The sequence below is a fragment of the Malaclemys terrapin genome, chromosome 1, assembly GCF_027887155.1.
Source record: "Malaclemys terrapin pileata isolate rMalTer1 chromosome 1, rMalTer1.hap1, whole genome shotgun sequence".
Classification (NCBI taxonomy): Eukaryota; Metazoa; Chordata; order Testudines; family Emydidae; genus Malaclemys; species Malaclemys terrapin.
The window spans coordinates 342,136,411-342,163,626 of NC_071505.1; the positions used below are offsets into that span (position 1 = coordinate 342,136,411).

General features: G+C 47.5%; 1 protein-coding gene across 5 annotated transcripts in view; it reads left to right on the plus strand.

Annotated features, from left to right (window-relative positions):
• XRRA1 (X-ray radiation resistance associated 1) overlaps positions 1-27,216 on the plus strand; it is a 54,035-nt gene that overhangs the window by 17,312 nt on the left and 9,507 nt on the right. For 3 of the 5 annotated variants that reach the window (XM_054015892.1, XM_054015893.1, XM_054015897.1), the window contains exons 4-12: positions 6,290-6,361; positions 7,361-7,433; positions 11,356-11,453; positions 12,617-12,750; positions 17,794-17,898; positions 20,146-20,405; positions 21,311-21,351; positions 25,291-25,428; positions 26,763-26,856. In XM_054015892.1, the coding sequence (XP_053871867.1) occupies positions 6,290-6,361; positions 7,361-7,433; positions 11,356-11,453; positions 12,617-12,750; positions 17,794-17,898; positions 20,146-20,405; positions 21,311-21,351; positions 25,291-25,428; positions 26,763-26,856 (1,015 nt within the window). The remainder of the gene's footprint in view (positions 1-6,289; positions 6,362-7,360; positions 7,434-11,355; positions 11,454-12,616; positions 12,751-17,793; positions 17,899-20,145; positions 20,406-21,310; positions 21,352-25,290; positions 25,429-26,762; positions 26,857-27,216) is intronic. The other 2 variants (XM_054015894.1, XM_054015896.1) reach the window with 1 other exon arrangement.

Consider the following 27,216-nt stretch of genomic DNA (forward strand, 5'->3'; position numbering starts at 1 on the left):
GATTTGCCATAGCCTGATCCCTAGGACAAACCACAGACATTTGTAGCCTGGAACAAATTTATTAATGGCAAAGGGTTCACGCCCTGCTTCTGTCATTAAAAGGGATGTCTCCTTTGTTTGGAAAAACCGTTTAACTCTGGAATGTGTGAAAGAGGGAGAGAGGGCTGCAGACTGAAAAGACTGTGGTGTACCAGTTAATAATGCTGACATTTAAACTGTCTAGCACTGATATTGAGGTGAATGAGGAAAATTTATACTAGAGATATAGTGTCAAGCTGTTTGCAGATTCACTACACTGTATCCGGTTACTTAAGGTTGATTTTCTTTGCCATTGTAAGTGCTACATGCAGAATTTATTTTTAAAATGAAAGCATAGGGACCTGAATGCCTAGGGAATCCCCTGAACTGCTTCCAGTCCTCACTTCCCAGCTGCTCCATCCTCCATACTGTTGCTTCCCAACCCCCCACTGAGAATTTCCCAGAACAGACCTCCCTTTACAATGTAGAGCCATCCCACTATGCCAGTTCTGATTCAGTTTCCAGGTTTAGTCTATCAAGAAGCTAGGATGCAATCTGAGAGTTGCATTTGGTGCTCAGATGGTCACAATTACATTCCCGACTTTGGCTGCTCCATCTTGCACAACATTAAGAACTGAGTTGCTTTCACCACACAAGAGGCATCTTCATGGTTTTACAAAATTAGTTTCTTACATATATGAAGCCAATTGACAACTTAAAGATGCCTGCATATTAGTAACTATTACCTGCCAACAAGATCCATCTACTCATGGAACTCCTTGTGCTAGTAGCTAATTCACGGATACAGGAGCCAAAGATAAAATGCAGACTGCTCCTCAGCAAAAGGAGAATGCAGATGGCTAGCTGCACAATGTAGCATAGAGGGACAGATCATGAGATTCAGGCTATACACCACAGACTTCTGCTGGCATAGCTAGGTCGGTCAGGGCTCTGTTCCCTTACTGATGTAGCTGTGCTGGCAAAAGTCCCTAGTGTAAGATGCAGTTACACTGTCAAAACTGCACTTTTACCAGTATAGCTTGTTTCCCTGCGGGGTGGGGTGAAATAAACCCTACTGGAAAATACAGTTTTGCTGATATAACCACATCTATACTGCATCCAGACTAGGAGCGCTTTGGGACATAGTATACCAATATGTCGATAGTAAAGCACTCCTAGTTTTGACATGGCTTAGCTGTTCCTACACAGAAAGAGGTGATAGCAGCAGATTTGCTAAATCTTTACCCTTCATTTCACACAAGAAGGGTTACAAAGAGTATGGCTACACTGCAAATTACGGTGCAATTGTAGCATAGGTAGCCATATCCCCCACTAACTTTAATCTAGCTGGTGTGGGTAACAGTAGCAATGAAGAACCAGTGACATGGACCCCAGAGTAGTCTAGCAACCCAGGGACGTACTTAGGGCCCTGGGGGGCTTGTGCTGGGGTGGCTAGCCCGCTCTGAAGCCCCAGCCAGCCCATCTTCACTACCATTATACACACTAGCAAGATTAAAGCTAGCACAGATATGCCTACCCATGCTACAATTACACTGTGATTTGCAGTGTGGATCCAAATTCTGTGCTTCACAGATCTGTAATTTCACTGTCTGAAGAAACCACAAATCACCTGGCTCAAAGAGCAAGCCAAAAAGTTATTGCAGAAATAGTCTGTCTTGTCACTAACTACAAACATTCTCTTCACACACTGAAAAAACCGTTTCCTCCCTCATTGTTTTTAACACAAATGTAACAGAACGACACTTGGCAAGACCTTTTAAACCCAGTAAAACAAAGCAAACCTAATAAGAAATAAACTGGTTGGATGTTTGCCAAAGATGGGATTTTCCTGTGCCCAAATGAATATCCCTTTCACTATATTATTCCCCTTATACATAACCACTTTCACTGCCCCAACATGCCCCTGGTGCTCTTCCTCATCTCTTCTGTCCCTCTCCTATTTCCCTTCCCTTTTCTCTTGTCTCTCCAGAGAGTTCTGTATTGACTTCTCTGAGCTGGTTGTTGGGCCTGATGAAATGAATTGTTTTTGCTGAACCTCACAATACAGATCAGGCTTGGAGGCAGCACGCTCAACCTGTTATCAATAATGTTGCAGAGGGACGTAAAGATCAGACAAATACATGTCTGTAGGACAACATCTTGGAAATTCTGCACCCAATATGAAATGGCAGCATAAAAGCGGTTGATGTTACCGTTTATTGGGTACACAGTGTGTGTAAACTCATAGACCAGCCCGTCAACAAGTCACACTCTGAATGCTTATTTTATTACATTTGAAAAAGGACAATAAATGCAAAGAAGTGCATTCTTTTGTTATTGGCTCTTCAGCAACATCCTGTTTGAGCACTTTGGCCCAGATCCTCAAAGATATTTAGGCACCTGATTGATTTTAATGAGAATTAGGTGCCTAAATGCCTTTGAGGCCTCACAAATAGAAGTATGGCTGAATGACAAATGTTAACCAGAGATCCCTGTAACGGAGAATGGGTGCAAGTTGCAACAAGATGTTACAGACAGGACCAGGTTTCACCATCTCAGGCACCTTTGTTCAAAGTGTTTGTGAGGCTCTCTTAGGCTCTTGGCAAGAGAAGGTAGGAAGAGGCTTCAGAATATTGGTCCTCTAAAGCAAAAGAGCTGAAAAATAGCACTCAGAGATCTTTAGGTGTGTCACAGAGAAGTGGGCAGGGTATGCAAAGGCAACGGTGGGAGTCCAGAATGTACAATGAATATTCATTCCGAACTTTTAATTACAGGTATTTCCTCTGATGTTTCTTCTTTTCCATATTGGTTCGTCTGTGACCCTTCCTCTGCCCCACGACATAGGGTTCTTTCTGTAATTTCCTATGTTTACAGTGTGAGCAAGCTTCCATAAGAGGCGGACGACCAATGTAAAATTTCACCAGATACAAGAAGGACCCTATGGGTACCCTCTCACCTTGGTACCAAGGGGTACGATTGTTAAGGCAGCGAGGATCCCTCCACTTTTTCTCCAGGAATCTCCTCACATCAATGGTACCATCTACCTTAGTGAAGTAGGTGTGTACTTTCTTATACGCTTCCAGCTCACGTTTGGCAGATCCGATCTCCCACAGGTAAGGTCACAGGGATATTAATTCAGCATCCAGTATCCTCACCAGAAAGCCTTCCGATCTCTTTAGCTCACAGAGGATCTTTTCCACATTTTGCAGGAATAGAGGATGAAACTCAGTCATGGCTCAGCACTGCTCCAGGTAATGTGGGTATTTCCCCATCACCTGGAAGAAATCAGTCTTCAAAAACTGCACTAGCTCATTCTTGTCTTCCATTTGGCAGATCCTAAAAATGATTTCTATCTCTAGTACCCAAACATTTTCTTCACGCTCACTCAATGCCACTGGTGGAAAGTGACTGCAAGGTTCCCCCCGATACCTGTTCAATTTGTAGATCAACAGAAAAATGATACCAGAGTGGTTTGCTCTGGTACGTTTGACATTGAGGCACCGGGGATTGATGCCACAGTACTGCCTGATAAGTCGCTCTGCGGTGCAGGTCTCATCCCACTCTCCTGCATGGCAATAATATGTGCAGGCTTTCCTGTACTTCATCTTGATTTCCAGCCACCTTTTTGACTGTGGTTCAGCTTCCCACAGGTAGTGAGATATTTCACGGTTGCAGCCGATATAGAACAGTTTGGTTTTATCTTGGGAGGTCTTTTGAATTTTCTTCTCAAAGTGACTGGGAGGCAACTGGCACATCCTGTGGCACTGGATGAATTTGGTGAGGAACCCTTGCAGTATTCTAGGGAATGCCCGACGGAGCTTTTCTCTCAGGACAGCTTCCTGGCTCCCAAAACGTCCAGCTGCTCTGAACTCCCTTCTGGTTCTGGCCAGATCATCCATGAGGTTCATTATTCTATTTGGGTCTATCATCTTTTCTGGTGCATCAGATTATGGCTCTGAAATGTTTCCTATCAGGTGTCACTGGATCCCTGTTGGAATACAGAGGGGTGATCTTGACAGAAAATAAAAAACAATAAATATATAAAACTACATCTCAGAGATGCAACTTAACCCCAAGCCTGGGCTCTTCTGGAGAGAGTTACCCAGGTACTATTAACAGCAATTGGAGTGGCATTGACTCCACTAGCTCATTTGGGTCCCATCAGAGCTATTGGCACCCATGTTTATGTTAACAGAATCTACTGGCATGGACTCAAAATCTGTTTAGTGCAGCTCCCAGTGTGTGCGCAAAGGTAGTTTTAAGCTCCCTTGCACATTTCTTGGTGCTGGTTGCCAATGGCCTCAAAACCCCAGCCTGGCAGCCAGGGATCACTAGGTGGCATTGGCTACATCCTTGTTTACCTGTCTACTCTCCTGTCACGAGAAGTTGGGGTGGTGATGGTATAGGAGCTGTTAGGACAGTGCTACAGCTACCTCCCCCCAAGCATTCCCCTAGGCAGTGGCTGGCTTTGATGCAGTGTGGCACTGTTGGAGTGGTGTAGAGCTCCCTCCCCAAGGGAGGATCGGGGCAGAAGGTCAGAGGGGCAGCACAGCCTCTGTTTGTCAGAGGATGGAGATGGATGGCAGGAGAGAGATCACTTGATCATTGCCTGTTAGGTTCACTCCCTCTGGGGCACCAGGCATTGGCCACTGTTGGTAGACAGGATATTGGGCTAGATGGACCTGTGGTCTGACTGGTTCGGCCGTTCTTATGTTCTGTTCTTCTGTCCAGTGAGCCCTGTGCGCTGTCCGGTGAAGACAGAAGGGTGCATCCCAGAGGAGTGTGTGGGTGCTGGGGAGGAGCTCTGAGGGGGGTCAATGGGGGAGAGGAGGGGGCTGGGAGGAATGAGGGGGCCAGGCACTGTGGGGTGGGATGAAGGGAAGGGGGCTTGGGGCAATGAGAGTGTCAAGGTCAGAGGGGAGTTGTGGCGATGGCTTGGGGGACGAAGGGGTGAGGCGCTGAGGAAGGGGGGATGAGGGGTCAATGGGGTGGGGAGCTGAGGAGGTGGAGATGAAGGGAGGGGAGCTGTGAGGTGGGGGCTGGGGTGGGAAGGGTCAATGGGATGGGGTGAAGGGAGCGGGAATGTGGGGTGAGGTGCGGGGCTCAGGGCCGCCTTAGGGGAAATGGGGCCGTGGGCAAACTTGTATTTTGGAGCCTCTGGCCCCGGCTGCCGCCCTGGCCCCCGCTCCCATCCCCCCGGCCCCCGCTGCCTCCCCGGGCTCCTTTCCGCGGCCTCGCACCCCGGGCTTTGCCACTGAACGCGGCGCCCCCCCTCAGGCCGGCCCTGGCGCGATTGCCGGCGCCGGGCGCTGCTTCCGTTGAGGCGTCGAGCGGGAAATGAGGCCGGGAGCCACCAGCGCCACCCGGGACTCGGGCTCAATGCGCCTGTGCGGCGCGTGCGGGCCGGAGTCTGGCGGGGACGCGCCCCACCCCTCACTGCGCGCGCCCGTCTGTGCGCGCGCGCCTCGCCCAGCCCAGCCCCGGGGGGACCCGCACACCCGGGCGCACCCAGGCCCCGCCGGCAGGGGGCGCTGCTGTGCTGAGGCTGCGGGGAGGGACAGCAGCTCCCACCCGATCCCGAACCCAGCCCGTGCAGCGCCGATCGCTCCCCACCCAGCACGTGGTTCCGGCTCCCCGCACAGCGAGCGCCCCTCACGCCGTCAGAGCCGGGTACCCTGCACCTCTGCATGGCGTGTCCTGCTGCAGCGTGCGGCCACGCGCCTGGCAGAGCTGGCACTTCAGCTGTGTGTTACCAGGGCCGCCCGGGGGGGTGCAAGCGGGGCAATTTGCCCCAGGCCCCTGGGGCCCCCACGAGAGTTTTCGACGGGTCTTCGGCGGCAGGTCCTTCAGTGCCGCCGAACACACCCGGAGCGAAGACCTGGAGCTTCTTCTGCTCCGGGTCTTAAGCGGTAATTCGGCGTCGAGGGCTCCTTCCGCTCCGGATCTTCGGCGGCAATTCAGCGGCGGGTCCTTCACTCGCTCCAGGACCCGCCGCCGAAGTGCCCCGAAGACCCAGAGTGGAAGGACCCCCACCGCCGAAGACCCCAGGCCCCCGAATCCTCTGGGTGGCCCTGTGTGTTACATACTCTGGGGAAGCTCCTCTAGAAGTGAGAGCAGAGTCACTTGTCCCCAAGTCATCATCCAGATAATAAACCCATAGCAGTTGGCAGTCCTGGTTGTTCCTGTGCCTTCGTGGGTCCAGATACCGAACTGTTGAATGTGGAATTGCCTGGCGAGGCTGCAGGGCTAACCCTTTGGTTTGTGTTCCCAGATTAAGCTCCACTGTGTGAAGATCCCTTCAGATCTGTGCTCTGTGGATATAAGCAACAAAAATCTGGTCTCAGTAAGTAGGAGATACTCTCTAAACTAAATGTGGAGAAACACCTCAGATCCTGAGAGATCCACTGTGTTAGCTCGTGAGTGTCCATGCTGCAGGCAAACAATGTGTGAGAATGCAGACACCTACTTCCTCCCTGCAACCAGGCCAGACAACTGTGCACTCCTAGTATAACTCTGGTTCTTGACATTTTTGGGGACAGGATCTGCCTGGAAACCTTGACGGCCTGTTGTGACCCAGTAAACAGCTTTAGTGCAAAAAAAAAATCTGGTTTATTAAATATTTCTTACCCATGATACATAATATACATGTTCCCATAGTAAGTATTAAATAAGTCCACTGGACATACTGTGGTGGTGGCTCCTGGGGATAGATGGCTGGTGAAAATATTCTTGTGGGGGTGTGGCTGAGTAAAACTGTCAGGCCCCACTCTCCCGTGTGTGGATGGCAGGGTACGGGGGTGTCCCTGTCTCTATCCCAGTCCAGTGCGGACGGGAGGCCTCGGAGAATCAGGGGGTACACGTACCGTGTTGGAGAGCGAGCGTGCCCTGCACTCACCCTGCAGTAGCGGCTCCTGTCCCATGAGACTGGGATTGGCTCCCCGCTCTGTCCCATTGGCTCTCGCCACTTGGAGATTTTCTGTGTCAGGCTCCTCTGAAAAGGGGAGGGAGTCTAAGCCATCTGCCCACCCCAAGAAGACGAGGGGAAGGGGAAAGAAGGGGTGAAAAGGTCACCAGTCCTTTTGTGAAGATGGGATGCTGGGGTTAGAGGGGTGAGGGGCCCTGTGAGGGGCTAAAGTGGGGTTCCTGGGTGAGCCATAAGGGACTGGAGCAATTGATCACCCAAGTTAACTCTGCAGTGAAGACAGACCCTTTTCTGCCCATTTTCAGAATGCACAGTAGGAAACAAATACTGGGAAGTGCTACAGCTTAGGAGTTGTGAGAAAAAAAGATCCAGCTATTTCAAAATGGGTACGAACGCTTGTTTTTCTTTCTCTTCTTTCAGGCTAAAGAAGATGACTTTGAGCAGTTTGATTCCGTCGCTTATATCAATGCTACAGAAAACCTATTGACATTAGGTAAGAAGGTATATTGCTGAAATGTAGATCTCTCTCTTAGACAGAGGCATGTAACACAGGGAAGCTAAGAATCTCTGAGCTTATGGCTAGAATCTCACAAATAGGTTTAAAAAAGAAGGCACATGTGGCACCTCTCTGCTGGAGAATTGCTCCCCATCATTGAGTAGATTTCCTTGTAGAAGTTCTTATAATAATGCTAATAATGCCTAGCTCTTACATAGTGTTTTTCATCACTAGATCTCAAAGCATTGTAAGAAGGAAGCCAGTATCACTCTCCCCATTTTACCGATGGAGAAACTGAGGCACAGACAGGTGAATTGACTTGTTCAAGGCCACCCAGCAGGCCAGTGGCAGAACAGGGAATAGAAACCAGGTTTCCTTAGTCCCAGGTGTTGGGAGCAAAGGGCTGACAGACACCCACTCTGATGTAACAGAAAGAGCAGAGTAATCTTGTTTAGTGTTGCACATATGTAAGAAAGATGCAATGTAATTGTGTTTGTGAGGAAAACCAGAAGATGCAACTACAGCACTAGAAGAAACTGGTCTGAGTTAGCACAGGGCCGCCCGGGGGGGGGGGCAAGTGGGTCAATTTGCCTCAGGCCCCGGGCCCCGCAGGGGCCCCCACAAGAGTTTTTCGGGGCTCCTGGAGCGGGGTCCTTCACTCGCTCCGGGGGCCCCGGAAAACTCTTGCGGGGCCCGGGCTTCTTCCGCTCCGGGTCTTCAGCAGCAGTTCGGCAGCGGGGGGTCCTTCCGCTCCGGGACCCGCCGCCGAAGTGCCCTAAAGACCCGTAGCGGGGGGTCCTTCCGCCCCGGGACCCGCCGCCGAAGTGCCCTGAAGACCTGCGGCGGGGGGTCCTTCCGCCCCGGACCCGCCGCCGAAGTGCTGGGTCTTCGGCGGCAATTCGCCGGCAAGACCCCAGGCCCTCTGGATCCTCTGGGCGGCCCTGAGTTAGCACAAAACTTGTACTGGCAGGGGTGGAGGATTGATAGGGAAATGAGAGACTAATATATAGGTATAAGAAAATATCACAAAAAGTTATGTATAAGTCAGCCTTACAAAGGGAAGTTGAAGCTGTGAATTGTCTGGTGCTGGAGGCGACAGTGATGAGATCATCCTGATGTGCTTTTCCCACTTGTAAATAACTGATCACTGCTTGCTCGCGCTTTGGCTTTATACAGGTTTGTTAGACCCACTTGCAGAGTAGTGTATTTCAAGCCAACACAAGCCTAGTGCTGTATGATCAGTTATTAATTTGGAGAAAATAAAAGAAACGAATTTTAGTTGAGAATAAAAAAATTAAGCTAAATGTTTCCTTCAGTGGTTCAAGGATACACGCAGATCAGAGAGCAGGAAACGTGTGAAACGGACTTGCATCTTTGAAAAACAGCAAATTATTTTGGGCCATCATGTATTGTAGAGATTGTGTTGAGTTGAGGTGTGGTTTATATTTTCTTTCAAATGTGTTCGTCAGTAATATCAAGAATTTCCAGAGTTGTTATAATTAATTACAACATTTTGGAAGGGATATTAAACCTCATGCTACAAGATTTAAGCTCATGTCTCTGCTCTTGGAGATCAGGATGAGACCTAATGTGGGGGACAGATTGCTCCACATCTGCCTACTATGGGGCTCTTATTCCTTCCTCTGAACCATCTGGCACTGGCCACTGTCCGAGACAGGCTATTGGACTGGATGGGCCTTGGGTTTGATCCATGAGCTGACCATCTTCCATTGTACCTATTTAACCTTTACTAGCTTTACAATAGCATAAGCCCAAGAGAACACTGGGGCATGTAATCCAGCTGGTGGGTCATCTTTACGGGGGGATATCTAGGATAGGCCAGGAAGGATTGAAGTATGGATGGCTGGCCATGCAGAGGAAGACTAAGGCTTGGTCTACACTTGAAAGATATATCAGCATAGCTACCTCAGTCGGGTGTGAAAAAACCCACCCCTGCCCAGAGTGCTTCTGTTGACATAGCTAATGTAATTTAGGGAGGTGGTGTTCCTGCTTTGACAAAAAAGAAACAACCCTTCAGTGGGTGCACTGCTTCAGTGCTATGGGGCAATGTTGGCATAGCGATGCCAACCTAGATACGCGGATATAGATATAGCATTGTAGACATACCCTTAAATGTGACAAAACTGGGGGAAACTGACAACAGTGATGGTCAGGCAAAAACATTGAGGGATTGAAGATGTCAGCTTATGGGTGGGGTCTGTGAAGGAGCACACTAGAAGAGTTTAAACACCCAGCATGGTAGGAGTTCATGCAGGGTTTTAAAAAAAAAAGATGGCAGCTGTGAACTGGATCCTGAAATATATTGGGAGCCACTGGAATGATCTGAGGATGGGATGATGTCATGCTTTCTTATATACATGGGAAGAGAAGAAGCAGTATTCTGTACATTCTGGAGTGTAGGGAGTTGGAGATTTACAGGGAAGGGAGTTGCAGCCATCGAGGTAAGAAGCAACCTTGAGGCATGGATGAAGACTGCAACGAGACAGGTCCATACATGGTCAATGTTGCCGAGGCAGTGAGAGCTGCATTTGCAGGCATATTTAGGGATATGCAGGATTGCTCCTGACACGGCCAGTAGGAGAGGGGATCGAAAGAGAAGCAATGGCTGGCATTATTTTGTTGGAAGTGGACCAATGTTCCCAAACACTTTAGGCCCCAATCCAATCATTGATAGTACCTGGAGGACTGCCTGTGACACTCCATGTGTTATTAATTGCAAGATTGGAGTCCTAGTTGTGACCCATGTGGAGGCCATCCCAGATTCCCAGGACTCACCATAAAATCAAATTGCAGTCTCAGTTCTTTACTTAACAAAAAAAAAAAGACAATATTAACCCCCCACCTCTGCACTCCAGTGACTCTCCTAATCCTTGGTGGGACAGATTGTTTTGGTGCCCAAACTCCCGCTCTTTATTGTTTAAAGGGGCTAGCAGTCAACTTCCATGTCGCCAGTGTTTTGTTTCAGCTTGTTTTGCTCAAGACTGGGGAGCGATGCTGAAAATTAACATTGAGCATTTTACAAAAAGGAGCTCTGTATAGCTCAAGGGGTAAGTAATAGGATATAGAGTCTTTCACTTTGACTGCCGCCCAGGTCAGTAGTGACTAAAAGTTGTTACTGTCTGATGGCTGTTCACTGGCCCTTCTATGAAGTGACTTTGATGGCCTCAGTCCAGTTCCTAATGGACATGGTTACACACCATTAAACAGTCACTAGAATTGGTACTGAGACCAGAGAATGAATGGCAATGGAGACTGAACTCATAGAGGTGGTCGGTCCCTCTAGGGCAGGCTTGAGCACGGTGTGACTTTCACTGCCATTAACCATGATGCACCTGATGTTTATATAAACAGGGGACTTTGGTCTCCAGGGTTGTCAAGAGGATTCTCTGTTTGGCGTCTCCTTGTGGTTCCCTCATGTTGTACCTCTTCACCCCATTCCTGTTTGTTCATTTTTTTATCCCCCATATTCAGTTAAGCCCTAAGTGCTGCCCCATCACTCATCTGAGGGGGTGGGCCTTCTATTGTTGCGTGGGTTCTGCGCACCTCTCAGGATTTAAGGGCCAGTGCTTTTCACCAACACTAAATTCACTTACGAGAGATTTTCAAGGCAGCATGAGGGAGTTAGCTGTCCATTTTCCGTTGCCTTTCAGTGAGAGCCGGACCCCTCTCTCTGTTAGGCCCCTTTCTTTTTCTTTTTCTTTTTTTAAAGGCTAGAATTTCAAAACAAAACCATATAAATGATCATTAGAAATAAAATCTGATTTGTTTTTCTAGGAGAGAAAAACATGGTCCTACTCTTTCCTGCCAGCTGGGTACCTTGGCTGGTTCCACAGCAAGATGTCAATTGTTTTTTCAACGCAATTTTCTCATACGACTTTTTCTCTTTTTATTCATTTAGAAGCATTTCGTACGTTTTCTGGACTAAGGGAACTAGAACTTTCCTTGAATGGACTAAGAAATCTTAAAATCAGCGCTGGAGACTTTCTGCACTTGGAAGTAAGATCAGAGGGAAGGTGGAAACCAAACTCATCTTCTACCCACCCACATTTAGAGTTGTCATAGCAAGGTGTAACATTATTGATATTTGTTATTAACATTATTTAACAGGGTATTTAGATTTCATTGTGGATATTGTAAAGGAAACCTGAGCAAAATGGTGAAGATGTGGGCAGAAAATATAATGAGGAATTCAATAAGGAGATTTTTATCTCTTCACCTTGGGCACAGATGTGATTCACATACTCCATTGGTGACAAGAGTGAATGTAACTATAGGCTGGTTGTTACTCAGTATTTCACATGGGATACCCATGTTGGAGATTAGTGGGATGAGATGGTGATGCCTTCAGAATTGCTTTGAATTCCCAGGCTGGCTATTTTTGGGCATCTTTCATTCAGAGACTGTGAATAAGGAACACTGAAAAGATTTTTCTGATACTTTTATGGGAAAAGGTCATTTTTAGATACAATTTTTCAGTGTTTAACTAAAGCCACACACCTACATTCTTTAGAGCTGTTCTTTTAAGCCAAGTATGTTTGTGATTAGAGGAAGGAGCACGGTGTAGTCTTTAGAGCACAGGACTAGGAGCAAGGAGACTAGGTTTTATTCCTGGCCCTGTCAGAGGTATACTGTGTGACCTTGGGTGAGTCAAGGAACCGCTTTGTGCCTCAGTTTCCCAATCCCCCAAGACCTCTTCCATTCGCAGGCCAAGCTAGGCTTACACTTCACACACTCAGAATCGTTTTGAAAGTGCTTTGAGACGCTCCAGGGGAAGGTGCATCAGAAGTGCAAGGTATTATAAAAATATTTCTACTAATAGTGACTCGAAAACTCTTCTGTCAAAGTCTTCCTTTTTCAGTCACTTCCCTGACAGTTTCTATTTGCCTGCTCGCACCTGAACTGTTGTCACAGGTATCAGATGCATCTGAGCAAGGGCTCTATGCTGAGCTCTTCCTGCAAAGGCTGAGCAACGTCCACCCCCACTGAAGTCACTGGAAGTTGAGTGTCACCATCACCTCATAGGATCGGGCCTCACTGAATATTACTTACTTATTATTATTTATTAATATCCCATATATAGAGAAACCATAAATAGTTCCAGCAGAAGCCAGTGTGTTTGTTTTTTGCAACATTGGGAATTTCTTTTACATTTCCCCTAGATACTGGATCTTTCTTATAACAATTTGTCTCCTGAGGATGTTCGGAGATTGGGAGTTTTGTCTCAACTTAAGGTTCTTCACCTAACGGCCAATGGACTTAGATCTCTTCCTTCTGACCTGGCAGTCTCAGAGAAGTAAGTCCAGAAAGAGGGAGAATCGTGAAGCATTATTAATTTGATCTGAATAAAAAGACAGACTCTCACTGTGCATTATCAGTCTTTCTGAAATGTAACCACGGCACTGTTCTGCTTAAAAGCCATGCTCTTGTGGGTAAGGTGAGGCTCATGTAGCAAGTTACATTAACATGACTGTTGGACGGCTGTTGTCATGGCTGGCAGGCCAAGGATTGAGCTTGTCTTGACAGTGAGCATTTCTTACCTTGAAAATTGAAACCTGTTTTTTTTTATTTCTGGGTAAAAAAAATCCATCATTGAAAGAGCCTCATGGCTGATGGCAGAGTGAGTGTGACCCCCCCGCCCTCCCAGGAAATATGAAGTTGGCCAGCAGGTTAGATTCCAAAAGCCCACAGGTTTATCATGGAAAATCCAGCTCGGTCAGATGCCCATGAGACCAAATATTCCCCTCCCCCTCCCATGTAGGGTGACCAGATGTCCCCATTTTATAGGGACAGTCTCGATATTCAGGGCTTTTTTAAATATCGGTGCCTATTACCCTCCACCCCCTGTCCTGATTTTTCACACTTGCTATCTGGTCACCCTGCTCCCATGGGTGATTGGGCAGGACAGAGCCCCCCTTACTAAAGGCTTGCACACAAGGTGCTGAACACTCTGCACACAGTTCAGCAAAGCACTTAAGCATGTGCTTAGCTATAAACGTGTGATCGGTCCTGTTGACTTCAGCCCCATGGGGACCATGGCACCACCTGTCCCGTGATCAAGGTGGGAGAAGAACCTCCTATCCACCTCAACACCCAAGGGTTGGGGTTTTTTTAACAGCTGCTTCCCCTAGAAATCTAGGCCCTGCTCCCATCCCTCTCCCCTACCACTTCACGCCCAGCTGCTGTCTCATATCCCAGAGCAGAGGCAGAGGGCCAATCCGGGAACCTTTGTATTGCAGAATCTTATCTGTGCACTCCAACAGCTCCTCCTGTGTCAGGTTCCTCTGTAACTTAAAGGGGCCCAACCCTCTAAACTGTCTCCTGGGAAGTTCTGAGCACTTAAACTCCCATTGAGGTCAAAAGTCCTCCACACCTCTTAAGAGGAGCCTGTCAGTTGTATGTCTCTGGTTTGAATCCAGCCCAGGTTGGTAATTACCCCAAGTTGTTACCATCTAGCTGTTTGGTTGCCTGTGGTGGCCTAGTGGATAGAGTACTGGAGTGAGACTTGGGAGACCTTGGTTCTGTTCCCACCTCTGCTGTTGAGTGACCTTGGGGCATGTCACAGCCTCTTTCTGTGCCTCAGTTTCTCCCTCTGTTAAATGGGGATAATGATACTGACCTGCTTTGCGATGTACTGATGGTAAGATCTAGCTGTTCTTACATGTGAAATGGATTGGTGATGTCATTCCAGTTTGGAGTGGTCGGAGGAGTCTTCTCCATAACTGGCAATAATTGGCCTGTGAACAATTCCCCCCCATCCCTGAGCGCCCCCTTGTGGCTGCAGGGCCGGCTCTGGCTTTTTGGCCGCCCCAAACAAAACCAAAAAAAGAAAAAAAACAGAACGGCAAAGCAAAAAAAAAAAAAACCCCTGCGGCGCGGTTGGAGCGCGGGTGCAGGAGGACCGGCTAGCGGGGGGGTGAGGGAGGGAGCGGGAGGGAGAGAGAAGGGGGGCGGCCAGGGCTACAGCGGGGTGCTGCCATGCGACCCCTCCCGCCGCGCCGCCGCCTGCTGGGAGGGCTCCGCTCTGGTCGGCAGGGAGGGAAGGACGAGGACTGCCCTGCCAGGCTTGCTGCAGGGCACTCCCGTCCTCCGCCCCCCTACAGGGTGGCCGGAGCAGAACAAAACAAACAAAAAAAGCGGCCGTGCCGCCCTAGGATTGGGCGGAATGCCGCCTCGTTCAATCTGCCGCCCCAAGCACCAGCTTGCTCGGCTGGTGCCTGGAGCCGGCCCTGTGTGGCTGGGCACCCTGATACTGTGATTACCATCCCACTTAACCTCTTGAGCCCCTTTGGACTCTACAACAGGCTCAATAATACCCCTCCTTGGGACTGGTTTGTTACCAAACCATAGTGCAAACAATCTGTAAGAAAACTCCCAAAACATGGACCATTTATCATCCCCAGTCCTTAAATTCCTACAGCATCTGGGACATCAATATAGCATATACCACACTCTGGCATCTTCCACCACATCCATGTTCTTCTTTGGTCCTCTCCTGTCCTTTTGCCTGGACAGTTACTGCAGCCCTTCCAGATGGAGTGTAGCGCTGCTTTTCCCAGCAGGCCTTTCCCCAGCCTCCCTGCTGGAAGTTCATCCTCACCAGGGAACCACCCATCCCTCCCCCAGTTCCATTAACCTCTCATCTCAGAACGGCCATCAGCTGCTGGGCCCTTCCACTGCTTCCCTGGCCCTCAGCCCTCTCTGGTTCCAATGTGGAGACATCAGTGGGTAAGCCCCCTTGATACTCCCCTGCCTTCAGCTCTATCTAGCCCTTGGCCCCAACTTGGAAGTCAGCAGGCAACTCCCTCTGCTGCTGCCTTGAGCCTTCTCCAGTTTTGGGACGTCAGCTGGCAAACCACTCACCTATTCGCCCGCCTGCCCAGAACCTCCTACAGCCTCCTTCAGGGGCCTTCTCCCTGATCATTTTTGTCTTTTTAAAAGCTAAGACATTTAACAATTTTCTGTTTAAATCTGAATTTATGATAAACTACATAAAGGCCTAAACTTGCTACAATCTATTCATATCATGTAAATAAATGTAACAAACGTACTGAGCACTCCTCATAAACGTTGACTAAAAAGTTAAAGGCTGCTGTTTGATATACTCAATCAGGGGGGAAACTTCTTTAACTTTTTAGGTAAAGCATTATAAATACGGCACAATATTATATACTGCTTTAAGTTAAGTATCACAGTCATTTTCAGCCTTTACAAAGGAGCGATCATTTATATTCTTTTTTCTAAATGTCAGTATTTTCCTCTTTCTGTGTGTGTATATGTGTGTATGCAGAAAGTCTTTTACCTAGTTACTTTTAGTTTCCAAATTCCATGTAATAGAAATACTTTTGTTTTAATATTTGTAGTCTATTCATTAGTCATTAGTAGATTTCAATAATTGGGAAGTGTGGGAAAAAAATACGATAGTTTTATTCAACTACTAACTCTCTGCCCCAACCTTGACAAATGCGGTTTTTGTGCATATTTGAAATTGAGTTTCAATTTTCATCCAAACGAAGCTTGATACAAGTAAAAAGTGAATTATTATCTAGTAAATAAGAAATACATCATTACCATTTTCTAGCACACTTTTGCCAACTCTCCTGATGTCTCACTTAAAGCCCAGGGCTCTTGGAGAGAGGTGATTATATGAGAATCTCAGCTTTCATCTGAAAAGATAAGAAGTTGCTAGCCCTCCTGGTTGCAGAGAATGTAAATGTGACCCAAGTGAAAGCTCAAAATCCAGAACCCAACCTGTATTTTATTTTTAAAATCTCTTGATTTTTAAGATACTCTTGTGATGGGGGGGGTGGGGAGGCTGACTCGTTATTTTTGAATGTTTGGGGTTGGCAATACTACTGACAATAAAAAAATGGAGATATTCCAAATGTAAATAAATGTTACGTTGAGCTGTAGGATTGCTTAAAGTCGTAGTGTATCCTGCTCGTTAGCAAAAGAAAAGTACAATCTGTATTGCAAAGGTTATATTTAGCTGTAAGTAATCAAATTAACATGTTTTAATGGTTATCACAACCAATGAGATTGAACTTTCCCTTGGGAAAATATCTAAACGTACACATGGAAAACATAATTAAAATCAGTTGTTTAAATCCAGGGTTTCTGCCTGCTGATTTAAACTAGGGTGACCAGACAGCAAGTGTGAAAAATCGGGACGGGGGTGGGGGGTAATAGGAGCCTATATAAGAAAAAGACCCCAAAATCGGGACTGTCCCTATAAAATCAGGACATCTGGTCACCCTAATTTAAACTGTGATTCAAACAAGTGGTTGAAATCAGTCCGTCCTGCTGACCCCTCTCTTGCCCTGGAGGGGGTCCCTGAGGTCGGGGGTGAGGCACATTAGTGGGTGGTGAGAGGGAAGCGTGCGTTGCTGCAGTGCATGCAGTACCTGTTTGGTGGAGAGGTAGTCAGCGTCACTGTCCAGAACAAGGAAAAGCAAAGAATAAATATGTAAAAATGAAGGGTTGGATTTAAAGAGCAAACACACGGGGAGAACTTCATGTAACTGACCATAATGATTTAGATTCCGATCCCCCTAAGCCTTTGCTCCTGTGGGTAGACCTCACTCACATGAACAATGCCATTGAAATCAGTGGGACTGCTCTCCTGGTGCGCGTGACTCCCACCCATAAGGGTTTCGGACTCTTACTGAGCCCAGACCTGAAGGTCTAATTGTTAGGGGTACCAAGCTCCACCAACTCCCATTGACCTCAGAGGTGTCATGGGAGTTAGGGTGATCAGCTCCTCCCAGGATCAGGCCTTCAGGCCTTGCTCAGACAGCACTCCCATTGAAGTCAGTGATCCTGACTATGGGAATTTGACTGAGTATGGCCCTTAGGCCCAATCCTGCTCCTTTGATGCCAATGTCAAAACTCCCATTGTCTTCTATCGGAGCAGGATCTGCTTCTTGAGGACTGTTGCCAATAACATGCTTAGAACCATCTTTAACATTGCTAAACCATGCCAGAAATATACTTAACGCCTCTAAATCATGCCAGTAACATGCTTAGAACTACCTATAACATACGTAACCCATGCCAGAAACATGCTTCATGCAGCTAAATGCCAGTAACATGCTTAGAACCACCTAATCTTGCCCATAACATACTTAAACAGCTATTAATAATTTATTAACCCTTTATAAACCATTTAAAAATGGAGTCTTAATGGAGCCTGAACTTAAAAAAGGTAATGTGTAAAGACCAAGGCTCATGTCTCTAGTTGAACCAGTGGAGATCTGTTTCTTGCACAGCAGTGAAAAATGTGGTTTTGACTTCTCTCCCCCTGTTTGATTTATTAATGAGATCCCTTTTGTACTTGCAGTGACAGCCCAAGTTGTTTAAGGTTTCCATCTCTAGAAGTCTTGTTGCTGGATGACAATGATCTTTCTCACCCGAGCGTCTTTGTAAGCCTGGCTAATCTCCGCAGGTAAAGAAACCATCATGCCGCAGATGTTTACGACTTCTTTTGGCACACTGCCCGGCTCTGCTCGCTGCTCTTAGTAACACATTGAAACTTAAAAAAAAAAAAAAAGTCTTTGTAACTCATTTAGGGTATTTTCCTTTCCACTTTGTGTAACCTTGGGAACTGTAGGTCAATGAAAACAGCCTCAAAGTGACAATGTCCCCCTAGCTGCCCTACAATAAATGGGTGGGACGTAATTCAGAATCATGCCAAGTGCTTCTGCTCATGTCCCAAGGCTCAGAAACGATGGATTGGAGAGGATTGCTCTTCCCATTTTCCTTCCGTGGATTTAACTGCCTCAGATGGGCCCAGGAGGTTATTTCAGTCCATCTGAGTTACGGGAGCCAGTGTGAAAAGTCCCTTTGATTTACAATCATTAGCTATTCATACAGCCCAGTGGTGGAGTGCACTGCATTTTAGAGGCATCTGAGTCGAGGAGATCAGTCAGTGCAGAATCAGGCCCCAACCCCTCACCAAGAGGGGGCCACCTGCTACAGTAGAATCGTGGACACACTGGTGTGGTCTTTACACATGCTGTGTGTTATAGAACAATAGGATTTGAGAAGGTTTTTGAAGGGAGACGGGGCTTGTAGGGGGCATGCAGCGGAGCAGGAGGGAGGAGGAGAGCTGAGTGAAATCTTTCAACGGAAACTTTTTTTTGATGAAAAAAGCAGATTTGGGGCACAAATTTGTGTTCATTTTGCCGAATTGTTTCAATCGTAAACAACCAAACAAAGTAAAATCCAAAAAGAAAAATGGAAACGTTTTGCTTTGACATTTTAAAGATGAAACATTTTGATTTTTTGCTTCAAAATGACTTTTTGTTTCTAACTTTCCTTTAGTTTTTTTTTTTTTTTTAATCAAAACCCTTAAACCATGGTCAAGATTGAAAGGCTTGGTTTGGAAGTGTTTGAAATGAAATGTTCGGTTAGACCTGAAGCAGTTTTTTCCCCCTAACTTTTTTATTTGCTGCAAATTAGAAAAAATGTTTTTGGTTCAACCTGAAATAATTTTTTTCAATTTTTCGGAATTGCCATCAACCTGAAAACTCTCCCAGCTCCAGTGAGGAGTGCGTGAACAAGCCAAGGGGAGCTGGCAGGAGAGCATTTTATAATAATACCCTGCACTTCTGTCACACTGAATGATCTGAAAGCCCTTTGCAAACATTCACCAGTCAGACACCACAGCACCCTGTGAGTTGGCTAAGTGTTGTTATCCCCATTTTACAGGAAGGGAAATTGAGTCACAAAGCGGTGAAGTGTCTCATGCAAGAGCACTCAGGCAGTCAGTGGCAGAGTTGGGACTAGAATATAGCCACTGTCGGAAGACAGGATATTGGGCTAGATATGGACCTTTTGTCTGACCCAGTATGGCCGTTCTTATGTTCTCTGATTCCTATTGCTGACAATCACTAGATTGTATTTTTTTGGAAGCATTTTGGAACTGTAACTGGCCTGGAGGTGGTGGTTTGGTCTGAATTCAAAGAGATGCTCCATATGTTATTGTTCTTCCTCAGTGCAGACATTCCTGGCGTAGAATTTCATATTGTCTGTGAAGTTCTGAAGAGAGGTGGACGGCCAGACTGGGTTGGGACATGGGATTAGGTATCAGGAGCCCTTGATTTTATTTCTGTTTCTTCAACAAATTTCCTTTGTGACCTTGAACAAGTCAGTTAATCTCTTGGGCCTCAGCTTCCCCATCTGTCAGTTGGGGATCTCATGCGTACCTTCCTCACAGGTTAAATTCATCAATGATTTTAAGCTGCCATGGAGGTACAAAGCACTGTTCTATTCTTACAGCAGGATCCCAATTACCCAAACCCCAGGATCAGCACCTCCTGATTTAACCAACTGCCAGCCCGTCTTCCTGCCTGAGCCCAAATAACTGAACACACGTGGGGTCACTCAGGCTACAGAGCCCAGTCCTGCAAGACGCTGAGAACTCCCATAGACTTCTGTGGGAGGGAAGGACCCTCAGCACCTTATACAAGCGGGCCTGTGATTGTTACCTTAGCGTATTTCAGCATAGATGAAGAGCTGTGGGAGAAGCAGCTCTCTCTGAAACCTTCATGTTGCATTGTTCTTGAGAAGTACAGCATCCACGGAGGCTCAGGGACAGTTTCCCACTCCGGGTGCTAGTAACAGGGCTTTGGTGCATATTGTGCAATGGTAACTTTCATTAGGCTTCACGGTCACTTCCTCTTCTGATCAGCCTGAAGCAGTTAAACCTGGACAAGAATGGGATTGCAGAGGTCCCTTACCTGCATCAAATGGAGAATTCCCAGTTCTCCCTCCACCCACAATTGGCAAAGATGGGCACAAAGGCAGAGCCATGCAGCTTTCCGTCTAGATTCGGACAGAAGCATGAGCAGCCGCTGCAAGCCGGGGCAGGGCTGCAAGGCCAGCTGGTGACGGAGAAAGAGCAACTGGAATACTTAATTTTACAAAACCACCAGGATCCAGACAGGACAGGTAACAGCTCCGCCTTTCATTCCCAGCTCTCAGGGCCTGCTCTTCTTCTTGTTGAAATCAATGGGAACGTTGCCATTGATCTTAGTGGGAGAAGGATCAGGTTTCTTAATCCGCGGCTGAGCCTTTCCAGAGCCATGTATCAGAAACTGCACGCCGTGATTCAAACAGCAATACCGTGTGTGTGTGTGTGTGTGTGTGTGTTATGGGGGAGGAGGGGAGAGACTGGTAACTCAGAGAGCGCCCTTCATTATGAGGTCAGACAAGGTCCCTTGTGGCCTTAAACATCTATATGGGGTGAAATCCTGGCCCCATTGAAATCAACAGCAAAACTCCCATGGGCGCCAGGTTTGTATAATTTTTGGTGGTGCCCAGAATGGGTCCAAGCAGAGCCATGCCGTCCATAGGATGGATCGGGCCAACTGGCCAGGGCCCTGCGCTTTGTGGAGTCCTGTGCTTCAGGGGGACGCAGAGTCCAGGGCAGTTTGTATTGTCACAGCACCCAAGATGGATATTTGCTTAAAAAACGAAATTGAAATGTATTTGACATTTCACTCCATCTAAGTATGTGAATCATTTTTAAAATGAAAAGTTTCTAAAGAAACATTTTCCTAGTAAGGACCAATAAAAACACAAGCTGCTTGGGGTAATGAAAATTCTGTATAAAAAACTTACAGTGCTGTAGGGGTTTTTAACAATTAATTTATCACACATTGACGGTTGTGGTGGAGGGAAATTTCAAACTTCATGACTCTCAACCTTAAGATCCTTGCACTGAGCCAGGACCCCATTGCGCTAGGTGCTGTACAAACAGAGAACAAAAAGGTGGTCCTGCCCCAAAGAGCTGACCGTCAGAGTCCCATGCAGTGGTATTTAGAAGCCCGTGATTTGTTTGTGTTTTATTACAGAGGTTGTTTTCACTTCGGTGTCTCGAGAACCACCACTGCTGGTAAGAATTGTTTGCTGGCTTATAGAATCATAGGACTGGAAGGGACCTCGAGAGGTCATCTAGTCCAGTCCCCTGCACTCAAGGCAGGACTAAGTATTATCTAGACCATCCCTGACAGGTGTTTGTCTAACCTGCTCTTAAAAATCTTCAATGAGATTATGGTCTAGGATGGACATTCCAAAGTTCTCCTCCTCGGGTTCTTCTCTTTAGGAGCATTAGCCTCTTTCTGCCTTATTCTTTAGAAGCCCTTCTGGGAATGCCAAGGCCTTAGCAGCCTGAATGATTTATGATCAGTAGCCTGCCGTAGCCTGGAGTCTTGTGCAGCTAATTTTCACATAACCTGTGAATGTTTCAGCTCAAATCTGCTGTGTACGTTTAAAATAAACCTGTATGCCATTTGGGTGTATAGTGCTCCCTACGCAGAGTGGAAGTGCGTTCTAACGGTTTCAGTGTCAGGTTGAGCGGAGTCCAGAGTTCTGTCCTACCACTGCCAGTTTATTACTCTGTGATCATGGTCAGGTGACACAGGCCATAATTTGGCAGTTGGGTGCCTGAAGTTAGGCTCTGAAATCCGTATTTAGGCATTTAAATCAGTGGCCAGATTTTCAGAGACGCTAAGCACCCACAACTCAGCTTCGCCCTCTCTCAGGTTATATCTGTGCTTCAAGCTGGGGGTGAAATTCCCATCTTGAGGAGACATACCCGCGCTAGCTCTGATCAAGCGAGCACGCTAAAAAGAATGTAGCTGTGGTGGTGTGAGCAGTGGGAGGGGCTAGCTGCCTTGAGTATGGACAGGTCTGTATTTGGGATGGATCACCCTTCCTGCTACTCGCTGTACTGCTGCAACGCTCAATTTTTTGCATGCTAGCTCACTTAGCGCTAGCATGAGTATGTCGGCTTGAGCTTGGAATCACACGTGTGCACGCACACACGTAGGAGAGAGAGTAGTTCTGATTCCATCCAGTAGGGGGCAGTTCATTACCCATTTGTATTTGAAAATTCTAGAAAATTCCACACAAAACTCCAGCATTAATGCAACATGCAAAAGCAAGTTCTCTCACGGCTCCCCTGGCTGTAATGGATTAGTCTTCATTTAAAGCTGATTTAATGCACATTTCTGTTGCTGTTTAAATAACACATCTGGTCCTATGAACTATCCCAGCAGGAGCATTTTCTGAGGAAAAGACTCTTTGTTAATTTCTACTACTCCCAGGCACTTACGCAGTGCCTTTCATGCAAAGGTCTCAACAGGCTTTACAAACACACAGCAGTGAGTGAGAAAAAAAAGTTAGTATTGTCACCAAAACGGTTGTGCCATTCAGTGGTTGCGGCGGATTTTCCTAATATGATCATTCCACTCTCCTTTCAGGCAAGCTCTCGTCAACAGTGATAAAATATTGAGATTTAATCCATCCTCGTTAGACTTCAGGGTTAACACCTCCTTGAGATGGAGAAGGGTCTGAGATGGGGTGTTCACCCTGCAACAGCACTGAAGGGGTTCAGGTGACTCAGAAGGGCCCAATTAATCTTATAGGCCGCACCTGTGGGAGAGTCTGGCTTGAGCTGGGGCAAAAATCAGTACTTGGTCCTGCTAGTGAAGGCGGGGGGCTGGACTCAATGACCTTTCAAGGTCCCTTCCAGTTCTAGGAGATGGGATAGCTCAGTGGTTTGAGCATTGGCCTGCTAAACCCAGGGTTGTGAGCTCAATCCTTGAGGGGAGCCACTTAGGGATCTGGGGCAAAAATCAGTACTTGGTCCTGCTAGTGAAGGCAGGGGGCTGGACTCGACTCGACTCAATGACCTTTCAAGGTCCCTTCCAGTTCTAGGAGATGGGATATCTCCATAACTTATGATTGATAAGCACTAATTGAGGTGCAGGAGCAAGCTGGGCTTGGATAAAGCCAGAAGTTGAGAGCAGACGGGGGCATCAGGAAGAGTCTACAGTTGCTCTCTGAGCACAGAGAGGTGGGTAGGAGGAAACCCAGTGAGGAGCAAAAACCCTGGTATTCTGTCCTGGTATTCTGTCCCTGATGGAGGGGGTTTATCCCGAGGAGTTGTGGGGAGAAATAGCCTGTGGAAGGCAGAGGAGGAAAGAGCAGCGAGGATTGATACTGTGCAGACCTTGGCTGCTGATTTTAGGGTCCCTGAACTGGAACATGGAGTAGCAGGTGGGCTCAGTTCTCCTACCTGCCACTGGGGAAGGGGCACAGACTGGGAATTATAGAGCACTGCCTGAGATGGCCCCTGGGCAGATTGTCGGGTGGGACTTGGCTACCCTGGAAGGGGAAAACTGTATAATGACGTAGCCAGAAGGCTGAGTCACAGAGAGCACCCCAAGTCCTGGAGAGCCTGTGGGGCGTGCGAATAACAGACAGAAGGGGGCACCAATCCATGAGGAGGTGTCAGAGCAGGGAGTGAAACCCGTTACAGGGCTGTTCACACCTCTGATAGCTATTGGTTTCCAGGCTAGCTGTAGGCTCAAGCAGAGATCACAGCAGTGGCGTGTTTGGTTCCTATCTTGAAGGTTTGCAATACAACTATCAGGTTAGAGTTTTAATTTATTTTAAATGAACGCTTAGATTCTGGAGCAGAAGATGCAATCAGCAGGGGAAAGTACCAGCTGGCTGTGCTGCCTGGAGCCAGGCCAATATGAACCTTGCAGATATAATAACGGCAACACACCTGACCTGTTACAAATGGGGAAACTGAGGTGCTGAGAGGTTAATTGATTTGCCCAAGATCTCGCAGTGAATCAATGGCAGGCGTGGGGATGGAACCCAGGCGTCCTGAGGCCTAGTCCTCAGTGGTAACCATTAGGCTTCGTGCGTTCTCTCTTTCCTACTCGGTTCCATTCCATGAGTACTTTGCTGGTCTTCAGCGAGTATGGACTTTTTATGCAAAAAGAAGAACAGGAGTACTTGTGGCACCTTAGAGACTAACAAATTTATTAGAGCATAAGCTTTCGTGGACTACAGCCCACTTCTTCGGATGCATATAGAATGGAACATATATTGAGGAGATATATATACACACATACAGAGAGCATAAACAGGTGGGAGTTGTCTTACCAACTTTGAGAGGCCAATTAATTAAGAGAAAAAAAACTTTTGAAGTGATAATCAAGCTAGCCCAGTACAGACAGTGTGATAAGAAGTGTGAGAGTACTTACAAGGGGAGATAGAGTCAATGTTTGTAATGGCTCAGCCATTCCCAGTCCTTATTCAAACCGGAGTTGATTGTGTCTAGTTTGCATATCAATTCTAGCTCAGCAGTCTCTCTTTGGAGTCTGTTTTTGAAGTTTTTCTGTTGTAATATAGCCACCCGCAGGTCTGTCACTGAATGACCAGACAGGTTAAAGTGTTCTCCCACTGGTTTTTGAGTATTTTGATTCCTGATGTCAGATTTGTGTCCATTAATTCTTTTGCGTAGTTTGATATGCAAACTAGACACAATCAACTCCGGTTTGAATAAGGACTGGGAATGGCTGAGCCATTACAAACATTGACTCTATCTCCCCTTGTAAGTATTCTCACACTTCTTATCACACTGTCTGTACTGGGCTAGCTTGATTATCACTTCAAAAGTTTTTTTTCTCTTAATTAATTGGCCTCTCAAAGTTGGTAAGACAACTCCCACCTGTTTATGCTCTCTGTATGTGTGTATATATATCTCCTCATTATATGTTCCATTCTATATGCATCCGAAGAAGTGGGCTGTAGTCCACGAAAGCTTATGCTCTAATAAATTTGTTAGTCTCTAAGGTGCCACAAGTACTCCTGTTCTTCTTTTTGCGGATACAGACTAACACGGCTGTTACTCTGAAACCGGACTTTTTATGGTAACTGGACTGGATTTAGATGTCACCATGTCCTGGAGATTCCCCTGCGGCAGCTCTGTCTGTCTCTCTCTCTCTCTTGCTATTCCCCCTCTTTCTGTAAGGATGTTTTCATGGAGGGAAACGACCATTCATGTCTCGCCGACTCTGGGACTCTCCCTGCCAGTTCCAGGAACACCTTGAGCCAGGAGTTTATGCCCCCCCTTCCGGAACTGCGCTATCTGAGCCTGGCCAACAACAAGGTGAGTCAGCCCGTGTGGTTACAGGCTGGTGCTGTCTGTAGTAGTCAGGGTGAAATCTGGGCCCGTCAGGGGAAAGGGGAGCCATTATTTTGCAGCTACATGCAACCCCTCGGTATGCTTTCTTGGTGGAACTGGAAATACACTCACCACGGAGACTTGCTGTGGCCAGCTGTGCTCTGCTGTACCATGGGACTGTAAGAAACTTAGAAACCTCTGTCCCCTTGTTCTGTCCTAGACACTTGCTGTCCCCACAGTGACTCCACTCCTGCCCTGGTGGCAGGCTCTAGGATTGAGGCTGTAGAAGGCACTGGGAGGCAGAGGTAGGGCCTAGGGCATTGCACCAGCGTCAGGAGCTGGAGGCACTGTGCCTGCCTCTGGGGGTGCTGGAGCAGCACACGGAGTGGTCATGGCTGCTCCTTTGAAATCAGTGGGCTCCAGCTGCTGACTGCTAGTGGGCGCAGAAGGGCGGGCGTAGAGGCCACCCCTGCCCCGCCTCCTCTGAAGCATCTGGCACTGCTGGTGGTCTCTGTGCTCAGAGAGTGGGATTGGGTTGTGCCAGTGCCTGGTGCAATGGAGGGTACCTTCCCCTTCACCTCCCCCCCCCCCACGCACAATCAGCTGTAGTCGCAGAGTAGTACTAAGACATCACCGCTCTAAGGGTGGTAAAGTGATCCAGTCTGGCCCTCTCTCTTGCCTGGCTGCTACATGAGTGCTGGATCTTCCTGGTCAGACTGCAGGATGGCTGATGCTCCCGGGGAATCTGCCCGGGGAAAGCCTGATGTAAATGGAATTGTAGTTCATCGTGTTATAAATTATGATTGCAGATATACCCTCCTCTTTGCTATGAAGGTGTGGCTCATTGAGACTACACTTCCCAGCATGCATTGTTCCAGGCTGATCCGAGCTGCTGGACTGTGAGAAATGAGGGTGGTTGCACCCCAGCCCTGCCGTCAGTGTTTACTCGGGAAGAACACTGGCTGTGCAGTACACGAGCTTTGCCCCTCAGAGAGTGTTTTTTCATCCATAGATCTCCAAGCACTTTACAAAGGAGAGCCAGAATCATCATCCCCGTTTTGCAGATGGGGAAACTGAGGCACAGAGCTGTGAAGTGACCTTCCTAAGGTCACCCAGTGCCGGAGCTGGGAATAGAACCCAGGGTCTCAGTCCCAGCGCAGTGCTCTACCCATTAGACAGCACAGTCCATTCTGTCCCCAAACTGCTGCCTCAGGGATTCAGCCCATCGGTACCTTTATGATGATAGTAAAATCTGAATGAAAGAGAGCGCCTCAGCGCACGCGAGCAGGGCGTGTGTGGCTTTGTATTTTATCTTGCAGATCAAAAACGAGGAGGACCTGCTAGCCGTGGCTCTCTTTCCCTCTCTGACGGAGCTGACGTTCCATAGCAACCCCCTGACCACCCTCAGGAGCGGTACGGGACCAGCCAGGATCCCTGAGGGGTTTGGCCCTTTAACAAGAAGGGAAACCCACAGGGCCTCCTCCTGCTTCCTGGGAGTCAGTAACAAAACTCCCCTTGAGGTGCAGGATCCATCCATTGCTCCCCGGTGCTGCTCATTTGGAAAAGGGGCTATTTCCACACATCGCTCCAGCGCCCTTTGTTCTGACAGCTGGCACGGACACAGGAGTGGAGGTGTTAGAGCTGCTGTTACTTTAAACTGCTGGCTGCCTGCTCAGATCAGGGAGAAATCCCTCTGGCCTTAGTCTCCGTGACATCACTAGGGTGATATGCAGGTTTTCAGTGTCCTGGGCCAGAGACGTGTCTCTTGGGAAG